The sequence below is a fragment of the Coffea arabica genome, chromosome 2e, assembly GCF_036785885.1.
Source record: "Coffea arabica cultivar ET-39 chromosome 2e, Coffea Arabica ET-39 HiFi, whole genome shotgun sequence".
In the NCBI taxonomy this organism is placed as follows: domain Eukaryota; kingdom Viridiplantae; phylum Streptophyta; class Magnoliopsida; order Gentianales; family Rubiaceae; genus Coffea; species Coffea arabica.
This window is the reverse complement of record NC_092313.1, coordinates 27,494,065-27,508,401: the sequence shown is the minus strand read 5'-3', so window position 1 is coordinate 27,508,401 and position 14,337 is coordinate 27,494,065. Positions and strand designations below refer to the sequence as shown.

Sequence of the window (14,337 nt, the reverse complement as noted above, 5' to 3'; positions counted from 1 at the left end):
GCTCAACCGCCGTTTTCGGAAAAAGGGTACACCCCCTAACTTGGCCCCGAACCCAGAACCTGGCCGTTATGGAGGCGAAGGGCCTAGGGGGACGGCCGCCTAAGATGGGGACACCCCGGAACAAGAGGAATCAGGATCGGTATTGCGCTTTTCATCGTGACGTCGGGCATGACACGGAGGGGTACTAGGTCCTGCGGAAGGAGATCGAGGATCTGATCCAGCACGGCTTCTTGGGGCGATTTGTGCGGCAAGATCGACCCGACCAGGAACCAAGACGTACCCACCGCGGAGACAGGGGCGAGGGCCAGCGTCATGACCGCTTTGAGCGGCGTGATATCCGTTGGACCCACTCCCCCTACCAAGATACTCAGAACCTAGCATAGGTGATTAACACCATTGCTAGGGGCCCCACGGGGGGGACAGCCATGAAACTCGGAAGAACAGGCAACCTCCCTCCGCGGGGGATGATTCCCTGAAGCGTCTGCGCATGGACGAAGAAATCGCCTTCGGACCAGGGGACGCGGTCCCACTGGCATCCGGGAACTACAAGACCATCGTGATAGACGTCGTAACCAATAACTACCGGGTGAAGAAAGTGAACGTCGACCAAGGGAGTGCCATGGACATCCTATTTTATCGGGTGTTCAAGGAGCTCGGCTTGGAGGATGGGTAGTTGACCTCGGTTCGAACACTCCTGGTGGGCTTCACCGAACCGCCCATCAATCCGGAGGGGATGATCACCCTGATGGTCACGGTAGGGCGGGCGCCCAAATGCCGGACCATCCCCGTCAACTTTGTGGTGGTCAAACAGCAATCCCCGTACAACGTGTTCCTGGGTCGGCCAGCCTTGAACGCCCTCTGAGCTATCCCTTTGTCGCTCCATCTCAGCGTCTAGTTCCCTACTCCGGGGGGAATAGCTGAGGTACACGAAGATCCAGAGGTGGTCCAGGCTTGCTACCTGGCCATGCTCCAGGGACAAGAGAAGATGGTCGCCCAGACGACCAGCTTGGAGCCCTACATCTCGGGGAAGGAGGCCCAACAGTTGGGCATTCAGGATGAGATAGAGGAGTTCCCCTTGAGAAAGGACAGACCCGACCAGGTCCTTCGCGTCGGTGCATTGCTACCTTCTGAGGAGAAAGAGGACTTGAAGGCCCTTCTGAGGGAGTACTCCCGGGTTTTCGCGTGGACGGTTGAGGACATGTCCGGGGTTCCGACCGACCTAGCCGTCCACCACCTCAACGTAGATTCCCGCTTCAAGCCAGTGACGCAGAAGAAGAGGAGTTTCGTCCCAGAAAGGAATGAGTTGATCAAGAAGGAGGTCAGCAAGCTGCTAGAATCCAAAATCATCCTGGAGGTATATTACCCGACCTGGTTAGCCAACCCCGTCCTGGCGAAGAATGAGGACCAGTCTTGGAAGATGTGCGTGGACTTCACAGATCTCAATAAGACCTGCCCAAAGGACTGCTTCCCCTTGCCGAGAATTGACAGATTAGTAGACTCTACTGTTGGTTTTGATGTTTTGTGTTTCTTGGATACCTTCAAGGGATACCACCAGATCGAGATAGCTGAAGAGGACCGGGAAAAGACCTCATTCATCACTGAGGAAGGAACTTATTGCTACCGGATAATGCCGTTTGGGTTAAAAAATGCCGGAGCCACCTACCAGCGCTTAGTCAACAAACTGTTCCAAAATCAGATCGGCGGGAGTTTGAAGGTTTACGTGGACGATATGATCGTCAAGAGCCGAACTGACCAGCAGCTCATTCCCGACCTGAAGAAAATCCTGAACATCCTGTGGGAAAGCCGGATGCGGCTGAACCCGAAGAAGTGCACCTTCGGGATTAGGTCTGAAAAGTTTCTAGGATTCTTGGTCTCCCGAGATGGGATCCGAGCCAACCCAGACAAGCTCCAGGCCGTCATGGACATGGTCCCTCCAAGGAACATAAAGGAGGTCCAGCGGCTCACGGGAAGGATGGCCACCCTGAATAGATTTCTCTCGGGCTCCGCGGTGAAAGAGCTACCCTTCTTCCGAATCCTGAAAGCACCTAAGGACTTTCAATGGATTGAAGAATGCCAGAAAGCCTTCGCCGACCTAAAGGCATACCTGGCTGAGTTGCCTGTTCTGACTGCCCCGGAACAGGGAGAAACCCTGTTCCTATACTTGTTTGCCTGCAACGAGGCCGTTAACGCGGTTTTAATGAGGGAGGACAGGGGGACTCAAAGCCAATATACTATGTCAGCCGTGCTTTACAAGGGCCGAAAACGCGGTACACGCCGGCAGAAAAGTTGGTCCTTGCCTTGGTGCACCCCGCCAGGAAGTTCCGACCTTACTTCCAGGCCCACAACATTGTTATCAAGACGGATCAACCGTTACGTCAGATACTCACAAAACCTGAGTTCTCGGGCAGAATAACCAAGTGGACCGTCGAACTGGCAGAGCACGACATCGGCTATCAACCTCGCACTGCTATCAAGGCTCAGGCCGTGGCAGACTTCATCGCCGAGGGAGCCAGTTTGTCTGTGACTGAGCCGAGCTCATTGCCCGAGGAGGCACGGCCAGAAGAGCCGTGGATACTATTTGTGGACGGGGCCTCAAGTAAGGAAGGGAGCGGAGCCGGCCTGCTGCTCACCTCGCCCACCGAGGAGGAGCTGACTTACGTGCTCAGATTTGACTTCCCGGCATCCAACAATGAGGCTGAGTACGAGGCCCTATTGACAGGATTGCGGATAGCCCACCAGATGGGTATAACCGCGATCAGGGTCCGGAGCGACTCTCAGCTCGTAGTCTACCAGGTCCGCGGGGAGTACGAGACCAAGGAGGACGTCATGAAAAAATATTTGGTTAAAGTGCGAGAGGCGATAACCCTCTTTGACATTTTTGAGATCGAACAGGTGCCGATGTCACAGAACAAGCGGGCGGACGCCCTGTCGAAACTGGCGTCCTCCTCGTTTGCCCACCTGAGCAAGGAAGTCTTGATGGAGGTAGTCAAGCAAAAAAGCATTGGTCAGATCCAGGTCTTGGCTGTAGGCAGCCCGGCCTCTTGGATGACCCCCCTCATGGACTTCCTCAACTCGGGTGCCCTTTCCGGGAACAAAATCGAGACTCGCCGACTCCAACTCAGAGCCACCAAGTACGCCGACTCTGGGGGGACCCTCTACCGGAGGTCGTATTTGTCTCCCTGGCTAAAGTGCGTAACTCTTGAGGAGGGCGACTATGTCCTCCGAGAAAGTTACGAAAGCTTATGCGCGGCACATGTGGGATCTCGAATTTTGGCCAAAAAGTGCTTACTCCTCGGCTACTATTTGCCCTCAGTATTCCGGGATACCGCGGCGCTAGTTCAGCAATGCCGAGCTTGTCAGGTGCACGCCCCGCTGCGCCACCAGCCAACTCAGGAGATGGTCCCCATCCACAGTCCTTTGCCCAATGGGGAATAGACCTTTTGGGGCATTTTCCCCGAGTTCCCGGGAGATATGAACACCTCATGGTGGCCATCGATTACTTCACAAAGTGGATAGAAGCGGAGCCTCTGGCCACTATCTCTGGGCGAGCAGTCCAGAAGTTCTTCTGGAAGAACATAGTTTGTCGTTTTAGGATTCCGCATGTCTTGATATCCGACAATGGGCGACAGTTTGCTGAAAATCCCTTCAGGAGCTGGTGCGCCGAGTTCAGGATTAGCCAACACTTCACGTCGGTCGATCATCCCCAGGCTAACAGCCAAGTAGAAAACGTTAACCGAACCATTCTGCTAGGGCTGAAGACTAGGTTGGAACTAGCCCGGTCTAATTGGCTGGAAGAACTTCCTAGTGTCCTTTGGGCTTACCGCACTACGCCAAGGACAGCCACTCATGAGACCCCGTTCTCCCTGACTTATGGGGCGGAGGCGGTGGTACCCTCAGATATCGGCCTCCCCTCGTTTCGGACACAGAATTTCATTGCGACAGCCAACGAAGAAGAACTGATGTGTAACTTGGACATGCTGGAGGCCAAATGCTAGGAAACGGCGATACGGATGGCTAAGTACAAAGGTCAACTCGCCATCTACCATAACGCGAAGGTGAGGAAGATGCAGTACCAGCCGGAAGATCTCGTCCTAAGGAAAAATTTAGTCAGCCGAGCCCACAGTTCCAACAAGCTTGATCCGAACTGGGAGGGGCCGTACAAAGTCTTGGAAACGAGCCGAGGTGGCTATTGCAAACTTGCGAAATTAGATGGAGTGGAGGTACCCCGCACCTAGCACTCCTCGAACTTGCGATTGTTCGTAGGATAGGTTGGGCCAGGGTGTCTTACGTTCTATTCTTCATACAAGTTCATCACTAAATAAATGTTCGACTTTGGACCTTCATTACAAAGTTTGTCAATGCCGTGAACCTTCACGCCATTAGTTTGTCAGTTCATTGCAAAGTTTATCAACACCATTTACCTTTTAAGTTTAAGTCCTACATCGGCTAAGTGTCCTGATGGAGGGGCCCTGAATGGTGATGAACGGTAATGGACAAAATGCCTTTAAAGTTTGATGCTCGGCCCAAGAGGTCGGCACATCGTAAATTAGTTCGATGCAGCACGCTAAGACGCTCGACCCGGGAGGTCGGCATGACTGCCTTTAAAATTTTGACGCTCGATCCAGGAGGTCGGCACGCTGGGAATTAGTTTGGTATATTTTGTTAATGCCCTAGTCTGTTGTCCCTGACAATTCAGTTGTTAACTTAAAAGTCTGATAGATGCTCGACCCAAGAGGCCGGCACGCTGCATTGATAGATCTACTTGGTGCTCGACCCGGGAGGTCGGCATACGGCTTTGGGCGCTAGAGCGAAAGCGAGAATTGCCTGCCGAGATTAGATAGCTTCATTCGAATTTCATATATACATTCAAAACATATTTATTACATAGCCTACCGAGCTACAGGGAAAGGAAAGAATATACAGCTCAGCCCCCTGAGACCCCTAAACCACTGGCTCCTTCCCGGAAGCCCTGTCGGGGGCCTCGTCCTCCTCCAGAGGAACCTCTGCCAACTCGGCTCCCACGTCACTCCGACCCACCAGGTCCTTTAGGGCATGCCCCTTGCAGTACCCATCGAAGAGCCAGTCTAGCTTCTCCTCGGCGGCGAGGTTATAATCCTTGAATGCGGCCAAGTCGAAGTCAGGCAGGTTGAGGCCCTTCACCTGGTCCAGGGCCCGCGTGAAGCCGACCTGGAGGATGGGCTGGTTGATGAGGGCCACGTTCTCGGCAAACTGTTCGGAGGAGATGAACTCCCGAACAGCCTTCTTGCGCTCCCGGCTGACAGTGCTGGAGAGCTCGATGACGTGGTCCACCTTCAACTTCTCCACGCCCGTCCTCTCCTGATCCAGCTCTGACCTTATGGAGGCGAGCTGGACTTGGGCCGCCTCCAGCTCCTTCTCGGTCTTGCCTAGTTTGGCCTTAAGGGAGTCTGCCTCCTTAAGGGCCTGGGCAAGTCTCTACTCGGTCTCCCGATTCTTCTTCTGCAACTTCTCCAGATCGGGAGACAGCTCGGAGAAGCGGGTTGGGAGGGCAGCACCGGCGGTGTTGGCCTGAAGGAAGGAAAGGAAAATTAGCACATCGTTAACTCCATCAAGGGAAAGAACAGGGACCCAAGTGGCCTAAGTGGAAGAAGGCTTACCTGGGCCTGGGCGGTATAGTACATGTCCTGGAGCTCGGACGGGTTGGCCAGCTCCATCCACCTCCTGTCGCGTGGAAGGACGGAGCCCGCAACCAACTCGCCAGCCACCTCGGGGAACTGGACTCGGTCATTGATGGAGAGCCCCCAAGATGGGCAGAAGTGACGGGGGTCGTGCATGGTGGGGGCCTGGCCCTGTTTCACGGGGGCCACATGGCGGAAGTGCCACAAGCTCGGGGGAGGCGTCTCCCGTGCGTGCTCTTCAGAGGAGCCAACCCCCAGGTGGGCCGGACCTGCATGGGGGCCTCCCCCCGACGAAAGCAGGAGTGGGGGTTGTGCTGAAGCTGGCGCGAGCTTCTTCCAGGGCTGGGAGGGCTCGTCCCCTTGACCCCTCTTCTGCCAAGTCGCCTTCTTTTTGTTGACGACCTGCTTGGAGCGGGACGGAGAGTGGGACGATTCCTTCGGAGAGGCCGAGCTGCCCCCGAGAGTCGGAGCGGCCTCAGAGGTCTTCTTGGCGGCATCCGGCTGCGGAGTTGGGGCGACCGGCTCGGAAGGCGTGTCCAGTAGCTTGGAAAGCCTCCTCACTACAGCAAACATCGCCAGGTTAGTACAAACAGGTTGGTAAAAAGAAAAAAAAAAAGAGAAGACAACAGACAACAGGAGCACAGAGGCGGCGTTACAGTCGTCATAGTTGGGGGAGAAGTCTCCACTCCTCCAGGGGACCCGGACAATGTCCCCATCAGCCCGGCCGCAGATATCTGTTTAGTGGAGAACCTAGCCGCGTAGAGTTTCACCGTGGAGCTCACCAGCTGGCTGAGGGCCTCGGCGTCCAAGTCCTCTGGGCAGGGGTCGGAAACGACCTCTCCGACCTTCCACACGTTAAGAGGAAAATGTGCGGATTTAATAAAGAAGAAGTCTCCCTTCCAGTTCTTTATGGAAGAGGGGACCCTAAAGAGAACATCCTGGGTGCCCTTCCCACCCCGACCTTTGTTAGCAGTTCGGCGGGAAAAGTAGTACCACCCAGGAAGAGAGAGTTTGAGGGTGTACGAGGCTCAGAAGAGAGAAAGAGAATAAGGGATGAAGCAAATCTGGCAGTAGATCAGGAATCCGATGATGATCCTGATTGAGTTGGGGTGGATCTGGGTAATTCTGAGCTCCCAATAGCTCAGGATCTCGGATAGGGCTGAAGGAATGGGGAGCCGGAACCCTGCGAGCAGCTGCTCCCGATAGATGGCTACGAAACTGGGGGGAGGTCGGCTAACTCGGTCGTCGGGCCTGACAGCCCTTGGCTTGAAGGCCGGAGGTATGGAAAAGAACCTGACCAGCTCGGCAACCCCCTCGGGCGAGATGGTGACCTCTTGTTGGTCAGGCTGACCGTAGTCAAATACGAGGTTATCCCCCTGCTCGGGAGCAGGGGTCCCCTCAGAGGAATCTCTGTCCTCACCTGCCCCCCATTGGGCACCGCCAGGGGAGTCATGTGGGGACTTGGGGGAAGGGACGGAAGTGGCCTGCTGCTCGAGGAAAGCATCGAGCTCGGCCACCTCCTCCAAAACGCGGGCAGAAGGGGAATGGGCGGATAGAGAGTTCATGATGATTATAGGCTTGAACAGGTCGGGATTAGAAGCGGAAGAAGAAAGAGGCGGGAGCGAGGATAAAGATGACAATGGAGGAGCGATAGGAGGAGAGAATGAAGATGAGGATGAGGATGAAGACGAGGAGGAAATGAGGATCCTAAAGGTTCTACGAAATGTGGGGGAAGTAACGCCGGACTGATCCGACATAAAAAACAAGGGGTGATAAGGGTAAAAGAGAGCGAAGGAGGGAGGAAAAGAACTTACTGGTAAATGAAATGGGAAATGATGAAGAAACCGCCGGAATTTGGACACTTTAGGCCGGAAGTGTTGCCGCTGGAACTTTCAGAGAGAAAGGAAATACGCGAGGAAAAAAAAATGGCAAATAGAGTTTGAGAAAATCTGGTAACCCCTATTTATAGGGAGTGAAATGGGGGGAAACGGCTGCCTGAAGTTGAACCGCCCCCATGTGAACGCATTTAAAAAGCAGTACGGAAACCAAAGAGACGTGACAGTCGAAAGGACGCGGGCGCGGCTTTTCAGGGGACAACACTGTGCAGCAGGTAGCCGTGGCAGAGCAGGATGACGCCGGTCTCCCACGAGGCCAGGGGTACTGTGTCAGGAGTGGCCATGGCCGGACAGGACGACGCCGGTCTCCCACGTGGTAGGGGGCATAGATTAGGTCTGTCTAGAAGTCTTACCTAATTTAGGGGGTTAGTGCAGAGACCCTGTCCTGAACCTATACACGTGGCAGCCCATGAAGGCCAGAGTTGGGCTTGGACCCCAGGCCCACGGGAGACATCCTGAGGCACACCGCCGCTAGGGCTCCCCGGGGGTCCAGAGAACAATCCCGCAGAGGGCGGGGGATATCCCCCTCAGCGCGGGATTGAGGCTATACCAGGCAGGTCCCGAAACGTACGGAGGTCGGACTCTTGAGCAGGTATAAATGATAACGCTCCCCAGCGGCATAAGGTACGCTCACCATTGGTCAAAGACCTCCAACAGTTTTATTTCCAGTACATTCCACTCACCGGAAAACTAACTTGACCGTCGGAGTGCCCTTGGGGATTACCTCGGGGCTCCCCTGTCAGTCACCTTATAGTCCACTTCCAGTTTGTTTTGCAGGAGTGGGACACGCTCTGCTCATCAGCACGCCGAGCTCACCAGGTCAACTCGGTCCGGGGAAACTCAGCGCTTCTTCATACTCAAAAGTTAAAAGATTGAATAATAAATTTGTTTTTATCTATCCAAAGTTTAGGGACTAAAACTATTCATGTATCAAAATTTGAATATTAAAATTGCATTTTTTTCAAACCATTTAATGAAACCATAGTTTTGAAAAGTAGTTTCATCAAAAACTTTTTTTTTCATTTTTCTTTTTCTTTTCGTTTTATTTCTCTATTTTTCCATTTTCTTTCTTTTTTCTTTTTCTCTCTTCTTCTTCCCTAAGCTGACCAACAACTATTGCAACTCTGGTGGTGGCGCCACCACCAATGCCCACCACCAAAATCTCACATTCCACCCAATTTTCTGCATAGATCACAATTTCAATATTATATTTTGTGAAAAACACATGAAAAGTGCTCAAATTGGTGATTTACAGTTGGGGTCCCCTTTTCAAAACCCACTTAGATTCCTAAATGACCCTCCTACAATGATAAACTAAAATGGTGATGGTAGCTTTAAAAAGAGGGGGAACAGAAAAAACATAAACTGATGGTGATGAATTCCAAAAAAATAAAAAGTAAAAAAAAAATTACGAATGGTGCTGGAGACCGATTTCTTCAGGGCTGGTGCAGAAAAATAATGACCACAATTCTCTGGGGTGTACACAGAAAGAACAGGAGCAGGGTTCGCACGTGCATACTTTTTCATCATGATGTATGATTTTGGATGCGCTGATGAAGAGCACAGGAAGAAGTGTGAGAAAAAGATTTCGAAACCAAACCCTTCTCATGATAAAAAGAAATTCCTGGTTACTGATCCAAATTTTATTGACTAATTTTGCAATCGTATAAATTACAACCGACTATAAGTTTGCGACTCATTGTGTTCGCAGATCTGAACCTATTTGCAGATCTGAAACTATCAGCAGTTCAGCTCCTTGTGGTAAGTTCGCAGATCTGAACCTATTTGCAGATCTGAAACTATCAGCAGTTCAGCTCCTTGTGGTAAGTTTGCTTCGAGCTGTTTTGCCCGTTCTCTTACTGTTGCAATCCTCTCAGCTCCAAGAAATCCAGGGCCAGGCTTGATAATTATCTTCTCGAGTGACTTAGCAATTTGCAGTAATGCCAATGCAAACCTAAAATCGCTCCTGTAACCAGCAAAATTAATCAACTTGATCACTTTAAGACATGGATGGCCATGAGCAGTAAGATCTGCCTTTGCACGATTGTAGCGACGAAGACCAGTGGCAATCGCCTGAGAGAAGGGAAACGATAATTAGGAAGCATGACTTGATCAAAAAAGGAATTGTAATTGGAGAGTAATATAGGCTGCTTCTGGTAGTTTTTATCCCCAAGATGCACATGGTGGAAGCTCTGGTACCTCTTTAGAAGCCAGCGAGTCATAGAACATCTGCCACAAACAAGGAACCATTTAGTAGACCAGAGAAGATAAACAATAAGAATGAAATAAAGTAAATAACAAACGCAAAACCAGGAAGGAAGGTGATCATTTTATTATCTGTTTTATACTTTGTGCTCGCGCTAAACGTAATTGGAAGTTACGTCTGACAAGACCATATTTTACATTGGCAAGTCATGGATTGTTTATAATCTATCAGAAAGATAAACAGAACCACCAACTCGAACTCCTTGGTACATCTGACATTTATCACCACCTTTTGCTATATTTGGTAGACGAGGGACAAGTATGCTTTGCAAGCATCAAGCAAATGCCAAATGATTGCTAAACAAATTTCAGGCAACAAGAGACTTATGCTGCATTTCGAATTCTATATACTAGTTTCATGGACAAAAATAAGTCATAATTAAATGAAATCTCCACCTGCAAGCAGCATAAAACTGGACACTGACTGTAGCCAAAAGAAATCCTAGACCAAAAAACTTCCTATGCATGTCATTCTCTATATGACTAATGCGGCAAAAAATCTAAGCATTGTGTGAATCCGTAACTACATAAAAAATGTAAAGCCACCTTGGTAATAGTTACAGCAATCACAAAGATTATCCCCATCAATCATACTAGCTATAGTTACAGTAAAAGGCGTCACTCAAATCAATAACTAGGTTATCTAGAGAAAGTAAGAACTTCCAACAGTTTGATAGCCACTCTTTTGGGCATCAAACTTACTCCAATCAGTATGATACGCAACAGCTCATACTGGAGTCAAATTCTAAAGTTGCAACTGAGATCCCTTAGGGGCATTATCACAGATCAAAATATCTAATAGAACTAGTGGAGCCTGTAAAACAAGCATTGGAGGATTATTGATCGAGTTCAAAGATATCCGCTTAACTCATTCACAGGTTTCTGTCAATTCAGGCGGAAAGGAGAAATATGTTTTAGACATTTGGACTACTGCACATGATAGTCTCAAAAGATTGAACATTTCTTGACATTGTAGGGGCAACATGTGAAAGGATAACTTGGAACTAGTAGGTAGAATAATATGTGCAAAGCCCCTCAAACCTATCCAGAAAGAAAAACGAAACCATGCTATAACAGATAGCCCACCAAACACCCATCAAACAAGAGTCCAATCTACAAGAAAGCAAACAGCTCTTATCTTAGCTATTCTCTTTAATCTCCAAGAGAATATTGCCTGCTGTAATAAACAATTACTTACTCCATGTTTTCAGCATTTGTTCTGGAAAGTTTTTCACACTATCTGTTCAACTTAAAAGTATGTACAAAATCACATGCAACTAAAAGAATAACAGTGGTAAGACAGATCAGTTTCCCTACAACCGGCCTATGTATGTGAGATAAAGCTCCAAAAAAATTCAGGCTGGGTAATAACATTGAGATGGCAAAACAGTTAGGTAAACATATCCTACTTGGTATTTTGATAAATCCCATCAAATAATACTTTTCGATACTAGGTCAGGCTTTGGGAACCCAAAGGCCATAACAATTTTTAACTATTACAAGGGACGCCATTACCTATATATTCCAACCAAGGGGTTATGCAGATGATGGCTTAAATATTCACGCCTATTGTTTGGCATTTATAAAAACAATAAATTACGTTACCCTTGCCTGAGGTTCGTCCTTTTTTTCCTTCAACTTTAGGTTGGCAGGAAAGTGTTAGCATTAAATTAAAACTAAGAACTTTACTTTTCCTCCTCTTGTTGTTCCACACGCACGCGCGCACAAATGTAAAACAATCACATCAACTAATTTAGGTCAATAATTGTACCAAATTTTGTGTCAACTGTTGCACCGCAAGAGAAGTAATTCTCTTCAATAAGAGAAAATGAAAAAAAGAACACACGCTTTGCATACACACAACAGAAACCTGTCCACTTAAAATTTTAATTTGCCCTGATGAAAAATTAATTAATAACTACAAAACAAGCGCAAAGAAGTTAAGAAGCGGATGTGACAATTGAAAGAACAAATGATCTTAGCTAGAGCTCATATGTTTGAGATGATTCAAGCTGCAAATGAAATACTAACCATGACACCCAAACTAGACAAGAAAGGGCATGCTGTTGTCAACAAGACAAAGAAGAGAAAGCTTTCACCAGCCCTTGCATGAAGGATCAAATCCAGCTGTTTGAGACATTGCAATTGAGGAAGTCCAAATAAAGAATGATCATGCCTCGGTGCAGAAACAACGTCCTAGTAAGATGTTTTACATTGAACAGTTAACAACAATTATCATGAGCAGCAATAGACAAGATAAGTAAACAATGGAAAAGGCTAGTCATTTCCTAACCAGCATGGGCACATTCAAGACAAGCCTCTGCAACTGATGACTGTATTTTGAATGCTCCGAAGGCTCAAATAAAAATGATCCACAATGCGGTCCCTTCAACTGAAGCTCTGATAGGAGAGGAACATTCTGAAGTTGAAGTTTCAATACAGGTGACATAGATGCTTCCCCGTACACAAAAGACAGAAGATTTGCAGCAGAAATTGTCAAACTTTTCAATTTTGTGCAATAGAATATACTCAAGGACTTTAAAGATGAACTAAGAACATTCAGTTTCTTCATATAATTATCAAACTTTATACAGAGATGTTCAAGATGTCGACAACTGGATAAAAGATACTCAATCATCTCATCCTTGACGTTCACATCGACCAGGCTCAAGGATGTCAACGAGGTGAGACCAATTCGATCCACGCTAGGCTTCACTTCCCTTGAAATCGACAAAAACTTGTTGAGGTCAGGAAAATCATGACATGATATGTCCAAGTCAAAAACCTTTACTTCCTTTTCCATTGCGAAACGAATCCAATCACAAATACGGTTAGGACTCTCATCAGTTATTCCTTGGCAGTGTACAATAAACTTATCTAAAGATGGCCCCTGATGCAATTTGACAACTTGATCCACCCAGCTTAGAAAAACAGTTGGTTCTACCCAGGTACCCGGGTTTCCATCCCATTGGTTAAGAAATTCGAGACTGCAAGAAGTAAACCGCCATAAATATCTCCACCTGCGTGAAATGATGCTGGTCCTCACTGCTTCCTTGAGATTCAAACAGGACAGAATGACAATCAGGATCTCATCCGGCAATCTATCCATCCCGTATGCCACCAAACCGTGTTTCTTCACATGAAAATCATACAACAGCAAATTCAGATGAGTAAAAATCAAAATTTTACTTGATATTCAGACTGCAACAAACAGAACTCTTCACATGAAAATCATACAACAGCAAATTCAGATGAGTAAAAATCAAAACTTTACTTGATATTCAGACTGCAACAAACAGAACGCTTCTGCCCTATTTCAAACAAAAACATGGTAAGCTAATGCTAACGCCTCTACTTCAGCCCAAGTTTTTCATTCTGAGACGAGAAAGTTCCTAGCTTCAATCCAGCCATCCTAAAACAATTAAGCTATCTTCAGAATGCTAACTAAGCCTTTAGTCGGAAAATTTTTCATTTTCAGTCGGATTTAAAAAAAAAATATTTTTGGTGGCCTTTTGAATAGCAAATAGAACAAATAATGAAAAAACATATATCGCATTACCAAAAAATAAAAAAAACAGTAAATATAAAGAGCAAATATGGAAGAAGAGATCAATGGAAGGTTGTATAAATTGCCGTTGATCGTAATCCAGATGATTCAAAAATAATCAAGAGATGGAGTGTAGGGGCTAGTTATACTCGATGACTAAAACTTCTAACAACCAAACAAAGATAACAAATCTATCCTGGATTTCTCAAAATTTATCAGAAACACCCCTACCAAAGAACGAGGGGAATAGGAAAAAAAAGACATTCGATGCTCAATTTTGGTAAATATGCTATATATATATATATATATATATATATATATATATATATATTTTACATGCTTCTAAAAGGCTTAGAAGAACAACTTTTAACAGCAGATAGATGGATAGATTCCAAACCTTTCCTCTTTTGGTGACGGTGGAAAGCTCAAGGGCATTGCATCTAGACAGAGGACGAGGAGGAGACGGAGAAGTCATCATGATTTGTGTGGTCTAACAAGTCAGCTGAAGAATTTAAAACCGGAATATCGTAAAACATTCGAAAGTGATATATTAAGCGGAACTCCGGAACCAAATTGGATTAAGCAGAACTCCGGAACCAAATTGGAAATTCAACGTGCAAGAGAAATTTCAATCTGGTTGATTTTCTCTTCTGGGCCTATGGGCCTCGTACCATCTGGCAGCGTCTACTTATTGTTATGGGATAATTGCAGAAACCTCCTCTGTGGTTTTTGACACTTGCACTGACCTCCCCTGTAGTTTGAAAAATTGCACTGACCTCCCCTGAACTTACTAATTCTTTGCAAATTCAGTCCAAACGATTAAAATATTATTTTAGGGAGTGAAATGAGAATTTTGTACTAGATTTATCCTTTGTGCTAAATGTCCGATGAATGACAAAGTACTACAAATCAATTAATAATTAATAAACTTTAAGGGGTGTAGTTTATGGGCAAAATGCATTACCCATTTAAA

The 14,337-nt window shown here is 47.4% G+C and overlaps 1 protein-coding gene across 5 annotated transcripts; it reads right to left on the bottom strand.

Moving 5' to 3' along the window:
• Positions 1-9,138: 9,138 nt before the first annotated feature.
• LOC113732241 (F-box/LRR-repeat protein At3g59200) lies at positions 9,139-14,021 on the bottom strand. Of its 5 annotated transcripts, XM_072080229.1 has the most exons (6): positions 13,377-13,652; positions 13,092-13,229; positions 12,111-12,950; positions 11,849-12,013; positions 9,752-9,781; positions 9,139-9,625 (listed from the first exon to the last, which is right to left on the bottom strand). In XM_072080229.1, the coding sequence occupies exons 3-6, from the start codon at positions 12,924-12,926 to the stop codon at positions 9,293-9,295; spliced, it is 1,344 nt and encodes a 447-aa protein (XP_071936330.1). In that variant the 5' UTR covers positions 12,927-12,950; positions 13,092-13,229; positions 13,377-13,652; the 3' UTR covers positions 9,139-9,292. The 5 variants fall into 5 exon arrangements, with proteins under 5 accessions (XP_071936330.1, XP_027113717.1, XP_071936329.1 ...); XM_027257916.2 differs by lacking the exons at positions 13,092-13,229; positions 13,377-13,652 and adding an exon at positions 13,762-14,021; XM_072080228.1 differs by lacking the exon at positions 13,092-13,229 and having other exon boundaries at positions 13,596-13,702.
• Positions 14,022-14,337: the final 316 nt, after the last annotated feature.

What these genes read in the sequence shown, in the direction of transcription:
- LOC113732241 (XM_027257916.2), bottom strand. Translation starts at nt 13,842, where the DNA reads ATGATGACTTCTCCGTCTCCTCCTCGTCCTCTGTCTAGATGCAATGCC. An exon ending in CCGTCACCAAAAGAGGAAAG is followed by an intron (nt 12,951 to 13,761) that starts GTTTGGAATCTA and finishes TTTCATGTGAAG; the next exon opens with AAACACGGTTTGGTGGCATA. An exon ending in ACTCGCTGGCTTCTAAAGAG is followed by an intron (nt 9,626 to 9,751) that starts GTACCAGAGCTT and finishes CCCTTCTCTCAG; the next exon opens with GCGATTGCCACTGGTCTTCG.